Source organism: Musa acuminata, chromosome BXJ2-9 (assembly GCF_036884655.1).
Source record: "Musa acuminata AAA Group cultivar baxijiao chromosome BXJ2-9, Cavendish_Baxijiao_AAA, whole genome shotgun sequence".
Lineage (NCBI taxonomy): Eukaryota > Viridiplantae > Streptophyta > Magnoliopsida > Zingiberales > Musaceae > Musa > Musa acuminata.
The window spans coordinates 12,175,817-12,196,318 of NC_088346.1; the positions used below are offsets into that span (position 1 = coordinate 12,175,817).

Genomic DNA, 20,502 nt, shown 5'->3' on the forward strand with positions numbered 1-20,502 from the left:
GAATTTTATTGAATACATTCGGAAACATTACAAAGGGTTTTATCTTTCTTTCATTTCATGAATTACTACAAAAAGGGTAAGACATTAAAAGATGCATTCATTGGTGTTTTATGCAATAACAACAGGAGGAGGAGTTGTAATGCATTACAGTCGCTTCCAAATCAATCGATCAATCAAAAGACACACAAAGTCATAAAATATGCGTAGATAATTGTACAAGACATATCTACCTACAATCTACAAGCATTTAGAACGGCTACAAGTGGACTGACTACTCACCGTGAAGCCAAAAAAAGACGACAAGTACGCCGCCAAGTACGGACAATCGAATGTCACCTTCAACCTGCCGTCTTAAGCTTTTCTCTTTGCATTGTAAGTTTTGTAATCGACCCATCTCATCCTCTTCCCCCTATTGCTCCTATTAACTACAAATGAGATCAAAAAGGCGTGTCCAATCTCCTATCCCCCCCTTGTCGTTCTTGGCATGCCCACCGCAAAGCCCTTTTCCCCACGCATAAGCCAAACCCATCTACAAGAAGCCCAACCCCTGCATGCGATACATGCCTAACGCACTTCCCCCTTCCTTCTCCTGGTAGCAACTTGACACGGCATCAACCTTTCCCCCCCTTTTTTGCGCGATGCATGCTCATAAAGACTGACTAGCCATGGTGGCATCAAAGATGTGGTGTTTGCATGCCAGCTCTCCTCTACCACGACCACGGCTCTCTATAGTGCGCTATCCGCAGGTGTCGTCTCCAGGTTTTCATCGGGTGCTTGATTCGATCACGAATGAAGAAGATGTGACTTTGGGGATCGTGCGTGCCATTGGTGATGAGAGAGCTCCATTAATGGCTTAAGATACTCGAGTCGGTGCATCTCCTCTGAGCTTCCCTTCGATTTGATGGAGGAATGACGTTTCCCTAATAATGCATGAATGAGGATCGCTGGCTGTGTGGATACATGCCGAACGCCACGCCACAAGTTCACGTAAAATCTATCCACACACACACACACACACACATATATATATATATATATATATATATATATATAGATTTGTTTATATGCCTCTCATAGATTTCTCTGAATTTTCTGATGAGAAATATACTCTCATTCTTCTTCCTCTTATTCTCGCTCATATTCGTGTCCAACTTTGTTCTGGTTACCTTAATTCATGTAATCTTTTATGACTATGATCTGACTCCATGCCCTATCATATTGCTATTGCTTGTTTGCTTACCACCATAGAGCCAAGTTTCTCTTTACTACAAATATGGAACTTCTCTCGATATCTACTCCATTAACGAAGACCAAATTTCTTGTCTTGCAGTTCGGTTAAAAGTGACCAACAACAATTAAGTCATAATGTCTCGATAGAGAAAATTGATGTAATCAACAATATATATTATATATATAATTAGTTTCAGCATTACTGTCCCTGTGATTGCATGACACGGATCTCTTAAACTCCTTTCTGCCATTGGTTAGGAACTCGAAGAGTGCATGCGATTATTCTTGGCATTATGTGGATGAATCAACACACCTGAACTCGTCATGTGACCAATAATGTTCAAGATTTATGCCGAGTATGTGGAAGTTGATGAGGACAGTCTCAACAATTTAATGCCTAGATTGCTTGCTTCACCACCATTTTGGTTGCCTCGGAGCACTTTTTCGCAGCTTATATAAGGATGCGATGAAGATGGTGAGCTGCACAACCAGCCCAGCCTCCATTGCCACACCCAACTCTGTAGCTTCCTTGCTTGCTCTGTTCTAACCTCAGGAGCAAGAGAAGGGTTCGAAAATGCTGGTCATCACCATCGAGAACCCTTTGGCTACGGCAGCTGGCCTCGCCGGTAGTGTGCCTCTTCCTCTTTCTCCCTAATCCTTCTTCGTTTGCTTTGTTTGTCTATGTTCATGATATATGATGATAGAAAGCTCTTCTACTATAGTTCAGTAAAGCTTGATGAGCTCATAACAATCAAGCAAAGAAGTGATTGACCATCTCTGATCATTAATTTCCCAACTTAACGTGCCACGAGGATGTAGAAAAATTTGCATGAGTAGTACTACTTGTTGTATGAATGAATTTTGAGAGTATAGAAATGAGACTGGTAAGTATGTTTGGAGACATTTCTTTCGTATGTAATGGTTTCTTTTGTTTTCTTCCTTGTGCAGGAAATATTCTATCTTTTCTGGTGGTTTTGGCACCCATGTAAGCAAGCCACTCCCAACATTTATGTTCTTGATTCATTTGTGGTTCATAACATCATCAATCCATGTCTGCATCATTTGCCATTTCTTTCTGACAAGAACATTTATGTTCTTGATTCATTTGTGGTTCATAACATCATCAATCCATGTCTGCATCATTTGCCATTTCTTTCTGACAAGTATATGAAAAGGGTTCTTCGTGGTATTTGGCAGGCCAACATTCTACAAGATCTACAAGAAGAAATCAACAGAAGAGTTTGGTTCGGTGCCATACATGGTGGGCTTGTTCAGTGCCATGATGTGGATTTATTATGGTGCCCTTACAATGGATTTCCTGCTGCTCTCCATCAATGTTGGAGCTTCCCTTATCGAGACGGCCTATCTCATACTGTTCCTGATTTATGCCCCGGCGAAGCCCAGGGTAATCTTGGTTGTCTCACATATAGATTGGGAGCACAGCACAAAAGTTACAGTAGTAGAACATCTAAATCTTGTTTGATTCTTCATTAGTAGAACATCTCAAATTCCAATTTCTCAGAAACGAGGAAGATAAGAAACCAATTTGCTTGTTCTTGCTTCACCGCCATGTTTGACCAGTGCAATCAAACCATCTTCGTCTTCTTTCGTGCAGGCCTTCACGCTGAAGCTGGTATCCCTATTCAATGTTGGCGCCTACGGTTCGGTCGTCCTCTTCACCATGCTATTTCTCCGGGGAGGACGACGAACCAACATCGCCGGCTGGATCTGTGCCTCCTTCGCCTTCGGCTGTTTTGTGGCTCCGCTATCCATTATAGTAAGCTGACGCCGTCGCAAACTGCGATGTGACACCATCGCTACCGTCATCATCTTACATGGCAAACTTGATCTCTTGCAGAAGCAGGTGATAAGAACGAAGAGCGTGGAGTACATGCCGATCTCACTCTCCTTCTTCCTCACCGTGTCTGCAATTGCATGGCTCAGCTACGGTCTCCTTCTCGGCGATCTGCACGTAGCGGTGAGTCTCTCTCTCTCTCTCTCTCTCTCTCTCTCCCTAGCCGAAGTAGATGAGATCATGGATTAATGTTCCGGAGCTTCTGCGGCAGCTTCCCAATGTGGTGGGGTTCTTGTTCGGGGTAGCCCAAATCATCATTTACCTCGTCTACAAGAACGCGAAGAAGGATGATACGAAGACCAAGCTCGGCAACCAGCCCGCGGAAGCCATGGCTACAGCAGTGACTTCAGGCTCCGACATCGAACTCCCTGAGAAGATGAGCACTCCACAAGCCGAGGTGTAGAGCCGTGGGGGGGTGGGGAAGAAGGAATCCATCAGATGATCTTCTAATAACATCATATTTAGTTTCATGGTTCCACTGACAGTGTTGCACTATAATATGATATGATATGACTACTACTAGTATTGCATTGATCATTTAGATGAATGGTGGTAATAAATTGACTCCATCGATGTAATTGCTGTAATTTGATTTGCTCAGTAAGAATTATATATTACATACGTGCTGGTCATCCAATGGAAGTTTCATGTTGAATTCCCTATTAAAAATATTTTTTGTAATAATTAGTGTCAAATTGATCTTCTCAACCAACATATCCAATTTCTAAGAAATAGATTTCGACAATACTTCCTTAAGCTCATGTAATTATGACCACCTCCTCCTGCTTTGACTCTTAGTTTACTCATCTCTAATGATATAATTACAAAGTGATCTTGTCGAACATGTCTCTAAGGAACATTAATTCTCATAATCTTTTCTTATCCAACCGTTTAGTTTAACACACTCACATCAACATATCTATATTAAACATGAGGAGGATGTTTCATCGTAATTATAATCTTGATTGCAATCTAATCATGAAGATGATGATGATGATGGACGAGAACTTTACTGATTTTAGCTGCTGTGTCATATCTTAAAATAAATGTACTCACATGATCGAGGTGTTATATCATATCCTGACTAACTCGACTTGAGACTAATCACATCAGGGGCATGAAAATGGATCGATGAAGTCATCGAGCTATATCCATCATGTGACTAACTCGACTTGAGACTTGATGAGGGCAATAATAGCGATGGGGCGTGGTTTGACGTCAGTTGCCTCTGATGACGTCTCGTGCCTCGATTGACCTGACAGTACCTGGTCGAACAGACCGAAACACCGGCCGAGGCACATTAACATTCTGCTCAGGCTCGATCCTTCACGCCACGCCAACACCGTTGTCAGACGTTACCAGGAGTACGATCCTGGTCCCTGCAAGCGGGCACATCAGGTAACGGCAACCTTTACTATAAAAACCCTCACGCTCCGAGGAAACGGAGGAGGAGAGAAAAAGACAAAAGCCCCTTGTGACTATCAACTGACTGAATCGTCGGAGGGGTCAGGTCGAGCCTCCCGACCCGACCTATGTGTAGGGACGAAGACGGAACGCCTCCCACTACGTGCCCAAGCGAGGAGTTTCCTTCCGGAGGAAACAGTCGTCCCGTCGTGATCGTACCATCGTAGTCGGCCACCTCAATGATCTCAAGAGTCACTCAGAAAGATCTCCAATCATTCGGACTCGAACTCAGTCGTGTTTGTCCCGAGACCACGGCTTCAGATTTTTTACACCAACAACTAATCATGGAAATGGATCGGTGAAGTCAATATTGATTGATTTTGGCTCATCGAGCTTCCGACTTGGAGTATTAATTGTCACACCGGTTCACTATTGTTGCAACCGACACACATCAACTACGACGTGCCACGTGGGGGATCAACAATTGTGGTATGCTGATGTCTGATGCGAGATGCTTGGGTTGACCAAGCGCCGCGTGCGTCGTCGTACTTGGATGACGTCGATCAAACGTCTCAAGCAACGGCACAAGAAGCCAAGATGTCGCCATGCACAGTAAACCATGATGCATGCGATTCTTGTGGAAACCATCCTTGCGATCCCCATCATTTATTGTAATGACAATGATTGGGGATGCTGAATCTAAATCCGATTACTTATTTATCTCTAATCCTTCTAATTAACTACTTTCATTTAGCTTAACCAAATAGGATAATTACGCAAATGCCTGAATTCTCACCGCAAAAGCATCCGCCCACCTACTCCCCGTTCCCGTCTGTCGATCGGCATGTGGGACCCAGCGGTGGAGCCATCGCTGCCCCCACGAAAAGGGCACGGAGGTGACAGAGGTGAACCCAAAATGGGTCGGAGTTACTTTTAATTATTATTTTTTTATCTGAGCCATGTTTACGATCACAGATTACAAACAAAGAAAAGGGTGGTTTTCTTTTGCGTACGCTCGTCGCCGAACCCACGCACCGACTCCCGGTTCTGTCCATCTTTTCTTACCCTCGCCTGCGAATCTGAGCCGTCGATTTCGGGGACCAACCTAAGATGATCTATGATCCGGCGACGTACGAACGTGTCAATCTCGGGTTGGCTGGCATCAGACTGTCACGCCCCCCGCGTCCGTATCCGGACGCGGTGGGGCTCTTCCGGCGTCTCGGATGACCAAAACGGCCCTCGCCAATCCCCAGAAACACCTGCCTGCCACTCCGCCTTCGCACCGTCGAACTCGCACCGCCGACACACCTCCGTCTAGCTTGGTGCGGTCGGATCCGCTGTTCCCCCGAAACCAACGTCGGTCCATGGAATTCGGAATCTCTGTAGACGCGTGTCCCCGGGACACCACGCGCCCACATGGGGACGCGTCGGTGGACGATGCCATTAACCTCCGCTCACCTAGCAAACCTCAGTTACGAGACCGAAGACACTGCGGTTCCCACGTGCAATCCATCTCGGCGGCCAATACCAAACCAGGTGGACGGGAGAGTAAACGCGGAACGAGTGGACTCTCTGGGAACGTGGCGATTTCGTAATTGAGGGAAGGCTCCGAGGGTAGAATGGGACGTGACGGTTTTAAATGATTTATTGAGGGGACAAATAATAAATACGGCATTTTGCATCTTTCTTTGGCTCCTATATAAAACCAAGCGCACCCACGAAAGGATCGGCGACAGAGTTTTGAAAGCAGGACCGAGAGTATCGAGAGCGGAGCGCAGAGAAGGGGGCTCAGAGGAAATCGAGCAGAAGAAGTAGAAATAGCAGCGATCGCCATCGGAATCGGAATCGATCCCTTCGGTGGCCCGAATTCTCCCCGGTTCCCGTAACCCCGCTCGATCGCTCCATTGGTTATCGTTCCGGAACCTTCCAGAGCCCCTCCCACTTCCGCTCCGACACCCACCACCGCCGCCGCCGGCGATCCAGGTCAATGGATATGTACGGACGCGACTCCGCCCCGGGTGGCGCCCGCCCCGATCCTGACACCGGCCTCGAAGGTAGGTCCTCGGTTTATTCGTCACTCGCCCCTTTTCCCCCCCTCTGTTTTCCGGGGTTGAGTGGTGTTTGGGTTCTCGGTTTGGGACTGCGATGAGAATTGGGATGATGGAAGTTTCGTTTTGCGCGTTTTCTTTTTTGTGCTGATAGAGTCCATGTGGAGGTTGGGCTTTGGAGGTGGCGGCGATGCGCATTACCCGGAGAGGCCCGGCGAGCCGGACTGTGCCTACTACATGCGTACCGGAACGTGCAGTTACGGGGAGAAGTGCCGCTACAATCATCCCCGTGATCGTGGATCAGTAAGGGTTTTGTCAAACTTTGATTTGGACTGGGTCTAGCAGGAATAACTCTACCTTTTGGTTTTGTGCTTTATGTGTTGGTAATGTATGTTGTTCTGTTGCTTCCATTAATTAGTTGGTGGTTTTGGTAAAAAAATGATTAGGTAGCACAAAGTTTGAATTTTGAGCTAGATTAGTTACCAAGCTGTGAAATTTGATGTAATTGATTCGTGTTATCCACGATCGTGTGCTAGTCATGTTAAATTTGACGGTATCTATGCCCTCTTTAGTTGACTGGAGCAGGAAGGACAGGAACTGTGGAGTATCCAGAGCGAGTTGGTCAGCCTGTATGTGAGGTATTTACCTTATCTAGCATTAGTGTCTGGTCGAAGTAGTAAATGCAAGAATTTGTGGAATGGTGAATTGTAAATGAAACTTAAGCATCAGAGAATATCTTGGCTGGAGTTCTACATGTATATTCTGTTAATCTTGATTATATTGAAATCTTTTTCTGTAGTACTATATGAGGACTGGGAGTTGCAAATTTGGTTCCAGTTGCAAGTATGACCACCCTAGACAAGGAGGTGGATCTGCACAACCAGTCTCACTTAATTACTATGGATATCCACTACGACCGGTTAGACTTGTTCTAGATATTCTTGATATGATCAATACTTCATTTATTAGTTAATGATCACATATTTTTGTAATCTGACTTGAGGTTGTTACTTAAGTTTGTGGAACTATGAAACTGTAGGGTGAAAAAGAGTGTGGCTACTACATGAAGACTGGGCAATGCAAGTTTGGTTCTACCTGTAAATTCCATCACCCACAACCTGGTGGGGCCTCTGTGCCCTCTGCCTCTGCACCTGCATTCTATCCGTCGGTGCAGCATCCGTCAGTTCCTTCATCTCATCAGTATCCACCTTATGCTGGTTGGCAAGTTGCAAGACCTTCAGTGATGCCTGGGTCATATTTGCAAGGGTCTTATGCTCCTATGCTGCTCTCTCATGGAGTCGTTCCAGTTCAGAGCTGGAGCCCTTATCCGGTTCGTAAAACTATTGACACTTAAAAGACATTTTCATCATAAAATATCAGAGGACATAAGAGGTTAACTTCAGATGTCATCCTTTGTGGCATTGCATACGAGCCAGGCATCTGTAAACCCTGTTGTGTCACCTGCTGGTCAGCAAACAATTCAAGCGGAACCAATTTATGGATTAGAGAACCAGGCATCTTCGATCAATCCAGCTTTGCCTGTACCGCAAATGCCTTCTCTGTCACCAGCGGGACCTTCAAGCACCAACCAGAGGGGGAACATTTTTCCTGAGAGACCTGGGCAACCTGAATGTCAGTTCTTCATGAAGACAGGGGATTGTAAATTTGGAGCCAAGTGTAAATACCATCATCCACCAGGTCGGAGAATGCCAATGACAAATGTTGTTCTTAATGTTCTTGGTCTCCCTCTTCGTCCGGTACACATTTCCATTGCTTATTATTTATTATCATAAATAAGAAAGTTGAGCTGGTGACTTTCTTAGTTCTGAAGCTTTGGATGGATCACCTCTTTTCATTGAAGTTCCTAATGGTTGTGTAGGCCCAAAACTGCTAGTACAAGAAACACAACGATAATAATAACAAGTAGTAATATCCCAGCTATTTAGGGATGTCCATTAGATCTTTTCTTGTCATTGAGCTATATGTAATGCAATATCCCTGGTTATATTAAGCCTTAAAACTGCAGTAGTTTCCAGAATCTTATGCATGCTGAAGTTAAGATACATTGGCATTATTTTTACAGCTTCATTGATATCTAGATCTAATTTTTCCAACAGTTCACTTAATAACTTGAGTGTTATTCAATTGCCACGTACACAAAAAAACATAGTGAAGAGTAACTAGCAGAATGGCTTGGAGCTGGCTCCATTCTAATAGGCTGCTTGAGTTTTTATTTTGGGTATAAATCTGCATATGACGTCAATGTCATAGGTCCAGTATTGAGTAAACCCTACCTATGTATCTTATGGATCAAATCACAAGTTGAGTGATGTCATCAGGTATTGGTTCCATGTGGACCATATCGACTAGTACATACCAGTCCAATCCCATACCAATATGTAATATTTAATTCTTTCCTGGCAACCGATGATGGTATGTCATACTGTATTGAGATCCTCTACGGTGCAACACTATAACAATAAACTGCTATATAAATTCATTGTGATATTGTGAAAACAAGAGAACCAGGCCAAACTGCAAGTATGTATAAGGCAATTTTCTCAAAATTATGTTAGCTTTGTATAATAACTGAACTTTGGATCACCCTTTTATCTTGAAAAAACATAGATACAAGTTACTGTTTACTTAGATGTATCTACTTTTGAATGGTTTTGGACTTGTGATTTTGTAGAAAATTTGACCATAATGTTTGGTCAAGCCACTTCTGATATTTAAGAGTCAATATAGTTGATTTTCACATTAGCAACTAACTATCATGAAGATGGTAAAAAGAAAAAGAAAACTAACTATCATGAAGAATTGCTGATGGTTTGTACTTTGTACTAAGAAAATTAGATTTTATTATCCCAGTGTTGATGAATTCTCCAATCAAGATATGTTGCATGTTATTCCATGTATGCCATTACAAAGAAAAAGAATTATCACAAATGGTGGATTAGTGTGATTCTATTTATAGAATACAAATCATTTGTGTAAATACCTGTGATTTCTTTTTATTGATTGATAAGATACAGTCCAGCTTAAAATCCTACGGCAGTTTATTGCTTGTTGGAAATTTTATGTTTCTGTTTGTAGGATGTTCAGGCATAGAACATAGTTTTGGATGGGCATGGTTGAAGGTTTCCAGTTTTTCTGGGGAGCTCTCATATTGATGACATGCTAGCATGATATGTTTTATTTGTTATGCTAATCTAGCAACTTTAGTTGTTCATGCTTTTACCAAGTGTCAGTACTGAACATGTGGTGGCCAATGATTCTCGGTAACTGTCATTTGCATTCATCTTTGGCAAGCATGAGGTTGTCTTGTGTTTATCATGTCAGCAAACTTGTACCAAAACTAAAATTGTCAAATAATCTAGGGATAATTGATATGTCATAATCTGCAACGTCGACCAGACCTGCTTTTAGTTGGATGACCAGCCTCATAACAGATTTAATTTAGTTAGCAAGTCCAAACCAATCATGGATACCTTTGTTGCTGTTTGACCTGCTTATTCGTCCATACAGGACATGCAGTGATCTATTCTCCCCTCTGTATTTAAACTTTGCAGTCAAACCTGAAGATTGATTGAACAATCAAAACTGATGTTAAGTTTATGTACCATGTTAATAAAACTTGAAAGAAATGTAAGCTAAAAAAAGTTAACAAGGACATAAGCATGGCGAAAAATATTCATTTTGTAGGATGAATCTAGAACGTCATCAACGTAAGATTAACTTTTTGATTGAATTCTTTCAGGGTGAATCTAGAATGCCATCAACATGTGTGTGTGTGTGAGAGAGAGAGAGAGAGAGAGAGAGAGAGAGAGAGACAGAGAGACAGAGAGACAGAGAGAGAGACAGAATTCCATAAAGTTCCCATATTAAAATAAATACTACTTTCCTGTATAGTTGGCAATTCCAAGGGTGCCTAGTTGATATACCAGCTATAAGATCAATCTGTGAAGGTTCAGACTAGCTCTGTGCTGTATATGCATGCTTTTTACGAGGACTATAACTTCACAATGCATGATCTTGCATATTTGTGTTGTAAGTCCCCCTATCCGCTTTTTGATGGCTGCTGTAATTCTACGGCACGTCTAAGTTACAAACTTCTTTCGAATGAACTAATATAGGGTGAAAGAGGAGGGAGAGCTTCAATACGGCTAACAAAACCTATGGTGATTAAAGTGCCATTATTTCTGATATTATGTTTCATTATTGCATCAAGAGAACTGAACCTTGTCTACTTGCATTTCACCGTCTCTGGCATAGACTTTTAATGTTGTCTAAGTTGCTACATATTTCATAATAGCTTTATGAATGATAAAATGTATAAGACACCATGAGTTTGATTACTGAGCAGGATTTAAAGTGACACAAGACACACTGGCAAAGATTGAATGGACCAAGGTGTTGATGGTTTCTATCTAAGATGCCTTTATATGCTCACAGCTGAAGTGTTTGTTTCTTGGTTAAATAATTTTCTCTGCTCAAGGAAGTAGCTGAACTATCAGTCTGTTTTGGTAGTTACCTTATTAAGTCGCTCTTCTTTCAACTCAAGAGTTGATATAATTTCTTATCCGGGTCTTGTGACAGGGAGCTCAACCTTGCACTTACTACATGCAGCATGGATTATGCAAGTTTGGGCAGACATGCAAATTTGACCATCCGGTGGCAACTATTAGCTACAGTCCTTCTGCATCGTCTCTCTCTGATATGCCAGTTGCCCCTTACCCTATCGGATCATCTGTTGCCACCTTGGCCCCATCCTCATCATCTTCAGAGCTACAACCTGAATTCATTTCTACCAAAGAGCATTTCTCTTATAGGATGCCGCCTGAGAACAGATCTAGCAGCTCCATTGGTTCAATCTTTTCAACAGGGGGTTTTCTTCCCCACTCATTTATCCAACCTCAAACCTCTACTTCAAGAAGCAGCAGCAGCAGCAGCCCAGTTCCTGGTAATGATATCTCTGGTTCAAGATGAGAATCTTGATCAGATTCTTGTTCAAAGTAAGACAAACAACTCATTCTTCATTGGTCCTGAGACAAGTGGCAATGCAGCATATGCATGCCTTACTTTTGCACTCAATCAAGATTCCAATTTTTTCATGTTGCAGAACTCCCAGGATCTCATCTAGGTGTTCCCACTTCTGAGATCTTTTTACTCTTGTTCACACAGTACCTTAGACCAACTTTCTACACAATAAGCTATGGCCAACATGGTATAGCAAATCCTATAGTATTCAATCTCTTCTTGTTCCCTTAATAAACGGAGCCCTTCAGCAACACTAGAAAAGCCAAACAGTTCTACCTAGAATTATCAATTCCAGCTTTGATAACTTCATATCAGAATTGATCGCAAGCTTCATGGCTTGTGTCTTCCCCTGCTTCACTTTTATTTATCATCTCATTTCTTGCATGCATACCGTGCATAATTCTCTGAATAGCAGGCTATCGGATTCTAGTAACTGAACTAATCTGCAAATGTAAAGGCTGCTGGATTTTGCATCAACCAGTTGTCCAACTTGTCACTGTATCTTCTCATAGTTTCTCTGAACAGAATATTGAAGACCCAAGTGTAATTTTATGATCAGACCATTCTGAGACAAGGTACACTACTGTTGTGAGACACTGGACACTTTTTAAGTTAATTGTTTTTATCAAAGAATTTATTACATTTTCAGTTCAGCATAGATATGAAGTATTTGAATTTAGTTTATTTAATCATTTGTCTAGATTCGCCTTTTTTCCCTCTCTATTCACATTTATGATTCAACACTGATAGCTTTATGATGCAATCCAAGAACCCAATTGTTTCTTGATGTTTCAGCCAAATTTATTTTGATAGAAGTGAGCTATTTTAGACGTTATGTCTGTTCAGTTTATTTTTGTTCGGCTATCTTATTGACAGAACTCATGACTGACCAATAAGCTGAATGCTGATTAGCAAATTTGATGTCTTTCTTTGACAGAGTATTTATGATTAAACTGATAACAGATATGTAGTGGATTTGTTTATCATGTGACAATTTTATTTATTGCATACATATTGCTTGAAGGATAAACTGTTCAGATACTAACAAGTCTAAAATTAACAAATTTTAGATCGTTTCTCTCAATGACCAGGTAAATGTATTAGGCTGCAAGATTTGTGTTTCTTTGTTTCATAAGTTTTTTTTTTTTTTTGGTTCTGTTCCTACTTCAGGTTCCTGATTTAGAAAATAAGCAGCAGAGACAAGTTTGAAATCCATCTAAAGCAAGTTTTAAATAATGGTAGATATTGATAATGTAGGATGACAGTGGGTTGAGTGTTTTTTTCACATGTCAATCTATCTGACCTATTTAAATCGAGTTCGACCTTAGAGACTTAACAACTATTTTTAGGGATCTTCGATTGTGATGGGATTGTTGGTTCACAATGATCTTTAGATGTCATAATATTCCTTATTCTCAATATTTACACCAATGAAACTGCCATGGCCTCTATCTAAATCCTGGGTACCGTAGATCTGAGACGAATGAAGGCTTCCTTGGAACCCTGTGATCCTCTCTCTCTCTCTCTCTCTCTCTCTCTAGCTTCTGTAGTGGCCACTCTCAGCATTGAGGGCTGAGCAAAATGGATATCTGAGCGAGCTTGAGTTGCCTTGAGGAGGACTTGTCAAGTCAACAGTTTGATCAAGTATTTTGTTCTTTCATGTTGCCTTTGGAGAAAGAGTTGAAGCAAATAATGGCTCAAAAGATGGCCCTTTGTCATGTTATGGCTGACTCTATCTCACCCACACTACTACAATCATCTATGGGACCGCTGGAGAACAATTCATGTAGCAGTAGTAATTTATATATGATTACATTTTAATGATGAAAGAGTTGAGGAATGCAGGCAAGATAACAATCCAATGGTCACCTAGAATTAGCAGAGGGGAAGTAGTCAAAGGGCAAAGCAGAATTATTTCAGCCATCAGTTTCATGTTTATATAGGAGTTTATTCCTTATTTTGTGCCTTTTAGCTCTAATTGTTGAGGGTGGTAGATATTTTTAGATTCATGAAGGAACTTAAGTATAGAAGAAGACTACTATGGAATATATTGTAGATATTGGGATCTGATTATTCTAGAAGGATGTGAAAAAAAAAATAGAGATTATGGTGAAGAATTTGTTCTTCGTAGTTAGACGTAGTTAAGAAGTATCAAACTACTACTATAACTACTTGGAAGTGTGGAACCACTACACTCTTATGCTTGGATTTGTATTTAATTGTTTATCTCAGAAATTTTCTTTTGTATCCCGGACCTTCTCCCTCAACACTTACGGGGATGAAGGGACATAGTGGCTTGTCATTATACAGGTGGAACCTAAAGATTTCTTTCGTGGACTCGTGATGGTCTTTGTTCTAAAAACTTCAGTTTACTGGCGCACTTGAATCAAGCCAAGTATCTAAAGATGCTGGGATTCTTTTGGTCCCTCTCCAGATACTCTCTGGTGATCAGAGCTTCGATTCTTTTCTTAATCGCCTTGATGTCAGGCTGCACATAAATCAAGTCAAAGTTAGGTCACAGAAGGCTAGAGAAACAGCAGTCCAGATAGTATTATTTAACAAGTATTAAAGGGTTAAACTAGGCTTAAAATTAATTACCCCTCCAGCATGATGAAATGTTAAATAGGTTTTATAAAGGTAAATATGTTCATGTGTCATAGTGAAAACAATTCTCGTAGTATTTTATAAACTATATTCGTAAACTTTTTTATTGTTTTGGCCAAGTTCTAAAACTTGTAGAATTTTATATATATACTACTGAGAAGCTAATCGTTGTGTTCATTTGGCTAATTCCTCAAAGACTACTCAATTGTTGACCTCAGGAATTGGAATATCTTTTGTGCTTTGTTGAACAATGCATTAGTTGTATGAGCGAACTGAGATAATCTAGTTTTTCTCTTTTTTAAAAAAGGTATTAGCATACTACTACCTTTAACATGCAGTTAAACAGCAGAGATCAAGTACCTTAAACACGTGGTTGAGATGTTCCATACATTCCACCACTAATTGATGGTAAACTATCACTTTGCGATTCTTCATAATCCGAACTATTGCTGCATCAACTGCATATTCTCTACCTTTATCAACATCTTGGATTACCTTGTTCCTTTCGTCCACCGGAGGAGGAGGTATCTATAGAGAAAATATAAAACGTTCGACCTCGGTAAGCACGGCATGAGGAGGCAAGCAAGCGAAAAGACAACAGCAGCATGTAAAGCCATGCGTTACCTTGATCCTTTTCATTGCTTCAGTAAACTCAGAATTGAACTCAAAGTAATCCATTCTGGAGATCCTTTGGGAATTTGGCTCCTTGTTAAGAATTTTGTATCTTGCACGTGAAAGAGAATGAAGCAATCTGGTCACTTCATCGTCCGTCATACCTAGTTGTGACTTGATCTCAGAATAACCGAGTCTGTCAGCTGAGTTGAAAAGCATCAACACTGCAGCCTGTAGAGAAGGAACAAACTGTCAGGAGGATCTTTACAACAAGGTTTAATAATTTAAGAGAAGAGAAAGAAACCTGAGGCGTTGTCACGATCAGCTCTATGGTTCTCTCTCCAAACTTCGCATTGATATTGCAGGAACCAAGTGAATAAAGCCATGTGAGCTTTCGACGAGATGTTGTTTCATAAAATATTTTGAACGCTTGTACGCATTTGATCTACAATATGGGTAAAAGATTGAATTATTATCCATAATCAAAATCATACGTGAGGAAAACAAAAAGAGTACTTTCACCTTACCAGTTCAGAAGGAAGATTGAGATCATGAGATTTGTAGCCTGGCCAGAATCGAGTCGTTAGAACAGTGACTGATAAGTCAGTTCCAGGATTTTCCTGGCGATTAGATTTGAGATACTCTTCAAAGCTTGATTGGATTTCTCTTGCGAGTGTCATATCAGTAACCTGGAAAGAAAGAAAATTGAGAAGCTGATCACTGGGCAGCCAGCGGCTAATTAATCATAGGGGATTAGTATGAGCGAACCATGCCCTCCATCTTCCAGGTTACTTGCCACCCAAGTTGTTGCTTCAGCTTTTTTAACATACTCCTTTCGTAGTCATCATGAGCACTTCTGTTGAATAGTAGCCTCCGAGCGAGCTTCTTTCTGCAGATTAAATTTATGATGGAAATATCAATAAACTGAATCTATAAACATGGATGTGATGGCATTTATTCAATGGATCGGGAATAACCTATGGATTTCAGTAAAAAGGTCTTTATCATTGACATATGCAAGCAACTTCACCGTCTGTGAAAGAGTAGTAATGTCACCATAGGATGAGTCCTTGGTCTTCATTAAGACGATCAGAAAAAAAAAAGGGGGGAAAAACTAGCTAGTAATGGGAATCGTAGTTACTTTCTCTATTGTCTCCTCGACAGCTTCACTTGAATTTTTAGTGGCACCTTTCTTTAAGGTATGATCGCAGAAAGTAGCCAACAGTTCGACACATGAGTTTCCTGAGAAACCCTTGTTGCAGAAAACCTCGAAAACCTCTTTAAGAGGCTGTCAAAAGAGTGAAAAATGGTCAATATTCTAGATAACTATTGCTGAAAATGTAGCCAAAGGAATATATATGCATATATTCAAAGTTCATACCTTGCGGAGAGGTGAGTTGTTCTGGAAACAGTCATTTGAGAATGCCAAGTACTTGGCATTAAGCTCAATGACACTTCTAACTAAAACCTGGAATAATAGATGGAATGGACTGCTTCATATTTGCCAGGATGATTTTAAAATACAAATGAGAAAAATACCAGCTCTTGCAATCCAATCTCATCTTTTTTCTCTGGCTGCATAAAATTGTTACCCAAAATTAAACTTTTTAAGTCAGAATATTTTGGAAGGGGAAGTACATTTAGGAGTCGGAAGCAAAAGAATATTAAACAAAAGAATCAACCTTCTGCTAAAAGAAAACTTGATAGATTTGACATTTTAAAGCAAGAAATAATCAAAGCTTCATTACAAACATAAGCTTGAATTTTCTTTCTACAGGCGAACTCGCCATTATGATTGATCACAAACTAACTACAAACTAACCGCTTGTTGTGCCAGAATCCATGTCCAACTGAGATTTAAGATCATTTCTCTAGTGAGATGGATTTCTGAAACTATCATCATTGTCTCTTCATAATACACAGAAAGACTTAATCATGCTTTTACGAATTTAAATATTGGTCATTCTAAGGCTTCATAGCTAAATGTTCTTAGATAATTGGTCCAAAAGGAATAATTGTATGTTGTTCCAAAGACGAATCACTAGATGTACTTAGTTTGTTGCTCCCTATTTAATGTAGAAAGTCCTCATTGCAACAAGAAAAATATTGAAGATGGTGTGTAAAAACAAAATAATTCCACAGAATTGTAGCTCCAAGTTTATGAATTCGACATAATATCCTGATGGATTTATTCAAGTCTTAAGGAAAAATTTCCTTGCGAAATATTTCTATAAGGTGAACATAAAAAGCTTTATCAATCCCAAAAATTATGAGAGAAAAAGAACCATATTTAGGTTGGTTATAAAATATGTAACATAAGGATGGACAAATCTTTAATCTGACCACAAAAGACATTCTCTAAGGAAAAGTTCTACCTTCTTATTGCTTGCAGCATCTTCTGCTTGTTTCATCAAGACTGTAAGTTCAGCGGTAACTTGCTGCATGGTGAACAATATAATGACATCAACTACTAACATCAGATAGTAATTCACTTGACTTGTGGTAAAACATATGATGGAAGTTCAGTACTAACCTGTTTAATTATCTCTGAAATAAGATCCATACCACTTGCTATCTTGTAGAAGAGTCTACACATCCTAGACAAATCGTCCACCTAGCCCAAATAAAAGGTTAATGTTGACCACCAGATAAGTTCAACCTTTACTTTGTGTGTGTGTGTGTGTGTGTATATATATATATATATATATATATATATATATATATATATATATATATATATATATATATATACCTTGTTATCCCGAATCAAGACATGGCATCCTGAGGTTTCATTTTCGAGAAGCTGGTTAGTATAAGCTGACAGAAGCTCATCTTCGACTTTCTGCCAAGAAATCAACATGTGGAATAAATTATACAGTACGCACCCAAATATAAACTTATTCAGAGTAATTATAAAGTCATAAAAACACTTGGGACAAACCTGTAGTAGCTTCGGTTCACTGATCTCATGCAAATAATGAAGAACTCTGTCCTTCTCTCGTTTCAAGCACTCCTCGGCCTAAAGACATCAAAGAATGTCACGACATGATATCGAGTCATTGAGGCCTTTGCCATAATTGAAACAAAATTAATGTTATTACTTTAAACATGTAATCTGGACAGGAATCTTCCACAATCCAGATTGAAGCTTTCTGAGAATAGTATGTTGAGGTCTCTCTCAGCATGTGTGCCTCGAAGTCTGTTTCATAGTAATGCGTCTTCCCCGATCCAATCTCAACAAAGATATTCAGGACATTCTTCAATAATGTCTTATCAACCTGCTCCCCGTCGCGCTCTCGATTAATCTGCTCAGTGGACCAAAAAAGAAAGATTTATACCACTTGTTTAAAAAGGAGTCGTTCAGCACATGCATGGAGTAAGATCAAATTACCAAAGAGATCACAGCATCTCTCACTTTGTCTTTAAGAACCTGGTAAACCTGATCAAATACAACAGTTAGCAATTTTAGGCAAAGAGATTCAGACAGAAGCACGCAAACTTCATCATGTTATGAAGAATCCTTGACATTACCAGTTGTCTAAAGCAATTTAGTCCAACTTCAGCGAGTGGAGTGAGAGATCTTCGAGGAATGTAATAGCGATTAATATAGAAGAAGAAATGTGTTAGCCATCTGACCATTACTTTATAGTTCTTCCATCGATGTACAAGTTCCAGCAACATGACCTCATCGTGTTTCTCGCTCAATGCTGGCAACGCCTGAGGGAGGAAATAAAAGTTGCAGAAAACGTATCAAAACAACTTGATAACAAGACAAAGAGTCATATATAAAGAAACATCAACAATCTGCACATATAACAAAAAAGAATATTCTTCACTTCATCAAAGTATCAAACTATCGTAACTTCACGTCTCCTTAGGTATATCAGCCATCGAATTATGAAGAGCACCTCATATCAATTAACAGCGGTGCGGTGTATTGATCATTAACGCAATCAACTCTATTATTTTATCCACCCCATGCTTCAACAACCCAGCTTACATATCGAAGTGTAGCTTTATGATATTATGGAATATAATGAAGATGATGAGGTAGAGACAATGTTTAGTTAAAACTACAAAAATAGTACTAAGAGGTAATAGGTGGAAGTGCTGGTATATGCCACAACGTCATACTTGGTTTGCCTTACAGCATGTTTAGCCATATAATTTTAGTTTCTTGCCACGATTATTTGTTGTACATATATGTGTCCCTACAGAATAAACATAACAATTATATTACAAAATACAACTTCTACATATCAATTATGTACTCCAGTAGTGTCTTGAACTTCAATTATGCTTGCAATTTTAGTTCCTGAAACTGGCGACAAAATGTTTTCGCTTCTATTGAAAAACAGATAAGATGCTTGTATCCAACAATGATCAACTCACAGTAATTGATCTAGCATTTGTACTAAATCCTCAATCAAAACATATAAATAAAATCACTATATACTAATTTGCACAATCTGTATACAAATAATTTACTTTAATCTAATATCATATTTAACCTCTGACAGCAACATCATCGTATCAATAAATACACCAAGTATAGCATCTGAGAAGTTGGGTAGTTCCACCGATGCAGTTCACAAATTACCGCAAACAGAATCCGACGATTCATGTATTTCCTAAGTAGCCGAAAAGAATGATCTATATCCGTAAAACAACATGAGACTTTGCTCACCTCCGAAGTCAAGTAGTCTTCGAGCAACTCCCGGTACTTGTCATAAAGCAGCTGCGAGTGGTCTTGAGGGTGGTTCCGAGAGGCTATATTGAAGATAGTCCTGATGCAGCAACAAAAGCCAGAACACGATCATGTCAAGCAAAAGACAACCGAACGCATCAATGCGGCGGGAACAACAAGGAAGTTCGATCGGAAGCATACGTGTAGAGCATCATGCACTCATCGGTGATAAACGATGGCTCGGCCCGCCCTTCCAGGATGTTCGTCAGCTTGGTGATGCCCTTCTGTACCAACTCCAATCCCTCCTCCAGATCTACGATCTTCCCCATGACGCTAAAACCAAACGATCCAAACCCCTACAAGTCCAACAGTCCACGCGAACCAACCGAGCCCTAGAAACCGAATCCGAACCAAAATGACAGCCGAGAAACAGAGTAAAGATAGCAGAGCAGACGTACCTGACGAAAGGAAAGGAGATGAGAAGGAATGGGCGATGGGGAAGCCAAAACCCAAACCCTCGAAGACGAGAAGAGGCCGATGATGAAGACGATGGAGGGAGGACGCCCGGATCCTTCTCTATGTATAGAGAGGGAAGAGGTCGGTGGAGAAGGGCGGGCGATCTCATGCTTTCGGTTGGGATTCCTTCTTTGGTTTCTTGGAATTGATTTGTGTCCTCGGACACGAACTCTAATCTCTGGTTCGGGTCTAGAGTTGTCCTACATTGGTACCTCCATTGATACCCTTTTCACTTACTGGTTGAAGTGAGCAACCCCGCTATGGGACCCTCGGTCGACCACATCAAAACGTGGAGAGCTGGTGGGTTTCGAAGGAGACCGTGACAGAAAGAATCGACTTGATTTATTTGTGAGCCAACGAATCGACCTTGTTAGTTATTAGTTGAAGCGAGTGACGCTGCCGTTGGGCCATTCTAAATGGTGGGCCCACTCCCCTGGGGACGGAGGTGTTCAGGTGTGCCGTAGTATAAATGGTGGGAGCAAGCGCTGTGGATCATCCATAACACC

The 20,502-nt window shown here is 40.6% G+C and overlaps 3 protein-coding genes across 3 annotated transcripts; 2 read left to right on the plus strand and 1 right to left on the minus strand.

Moving 5' to 3' along the window:
- Positions 1-1,578: 1,578 nt before the first annotated feature.
- On the plus strand, positions 1,579-3,706 carry LOC135621899 (bidirectional sugar transporter SWEET12-like). The gene is made up of 6 exons (XM_065123526.1): positions 1,579-1,856; positions 2,179-2,215; positions 2,428-2,635; positions 2,846-3,007; positions 3,089-3,208; positions 3,297-3,706. The coding sequence occupies exons 1-6, from the start codon at positions 1,805-1,807 to the stop codon at positions 3,486-3,488; spliced, it is 771 nt and encodes a 256-aa protein (XP_064979598.1). The 5' UTR covers positions 1,579-1,804; the 3' UTR covers positions 3,489-3,706.
- Positions 3,707-6,209: 2,503 nt separating this feature from the next.
- On the plus strand, positions 6,210-12,235 carry LOC103998237 (zinc finger CCCH domain-containing protein 6). Its single transcript, XM_009419655.3, has 7 exons — positions 6,210-6,543; positions 6,692-6,840; positions 7,110-7,175; positions 7,337-7,456; positions 7,577-7,867; positions 7,974-8,294; positions 11,137-12,235. Exons 1-7 carry the CDS (start codon positions 6,477-6,479, stop codon positions 11,524-11,526), a joined length of 1,404 nt encoding a protein of 467 aa, XP_009417930.2. The 5' UTR covers positions 6,210-6,476; the 3' UTR covers positions 11,527-12,235.
- A 1,488-nt stretch (positions 12,236-13,723) lies between these two features.
- On the minus strand, positions 13,724-19,933 carry LOC103998265 (cullin-1-like). Its single transcript, XM_009419687.3, has 19 exons — positions 19,682-19,933; positions 19,481-19,580; positions 18,325-18,510; positions 18,185-18,232; positions 17,895-18,098; positions 17,735-17,812; positions 17,546-17,635; positions 17,327-17,407; positions 17,169-17,231; positions 16,333-16,368; positions 16,175-16,261; positions 15,935-16,081; positions 15,771-15,826; positions 15,562-15,682; positions 15,321-15,482; positions 15,098-15,238; positions 14,806-15,024; positions 14,542-14,709; positions 13,724-14,065 (listed from the first exon to the last, which is right to left on the minus strand). Exons 1-19 carry the CDS (start codon positions 19,807-19,809, stop codon positions 13,964-13,966), a joined length of 2,217 nt encoding a protein of 738 aa, XP_009417962.2. The 5' UTR covers positions 19,810-19,933; the 3' UTR covers positions 13,724-13,963.
- Between the last annotated feature and the right edge of the window lie 569 nt (positions 19,934-20,502).

Excerpts from the sequence above, each read along its gene's own strand:
- LOC135621899 (XM_065123526.1), top strand. The coding sequence starts at position 1,805 with ATGCTGGTCATCACCATCGAGAACCCTTTGGCTACGGCAGCTGGCCTC. Across the intron at positions 3,008-3,088 it reads TGGCTCCGCTATCCATTATA|AAGCAGGTGATAAGAACGAA; the intron begins GTAAGCTGACGC and ends GATCTCTTGCAG. Across the intron at positions 3,209-3,296 it reads TCGGCGATCTGCACGTAGCG|CTTCCCAATGTGGTGGGGTT; the intron begins GTGAGTCTCTCT and ends CTTCTGCGGCAG.
- LOC103998237 (XM_009419655.3), top strand. The coding sequence starts at position 6,477 with ATGGATATGTACGGACGCGACTCCGCCCCGGGTGGCGCCCGCCCCGAT. Across the intron at positions 6,544-6,691 it reads TCCTGACACCGGCCTCGAAG|AGTCCATGTGGAGGTTGGGC; the intron begins GTAGGTCCTCGG and ends TTGTGCTGATAG. Across the intron at positions 8,295-11,136 it reads TTGGTCTCCCTCTTCGTCCG|GGAGCTCAACCTTGCACTTA; the intron begins GTACACATTTCC and ends GTCTTGTGACAG.
- LOC103998265 (XM_009419687.3), bottom strand. The coding sequence starts at position 19,809 with ATGGGGAAGATCGTAGATCTGGAGGAGGGATTGGAGTTGGTACAGAAG. Across the intron at positions 15,239-15,320 it reads TCAATCTTCCTTCTGAACTG|ATCAAATGCGTACAAGCGTT; the intron begins GTAAGGTGAAAG and ends CCCATATTGTAG. Across the intron at positions 14,066-14,541 it reads ATCTCAACCACGTGTTTAAG|CCTGACATCAAGGCGATTAA; the intron begins GTACTTGATCTC and ends ATTTATGTGCAG.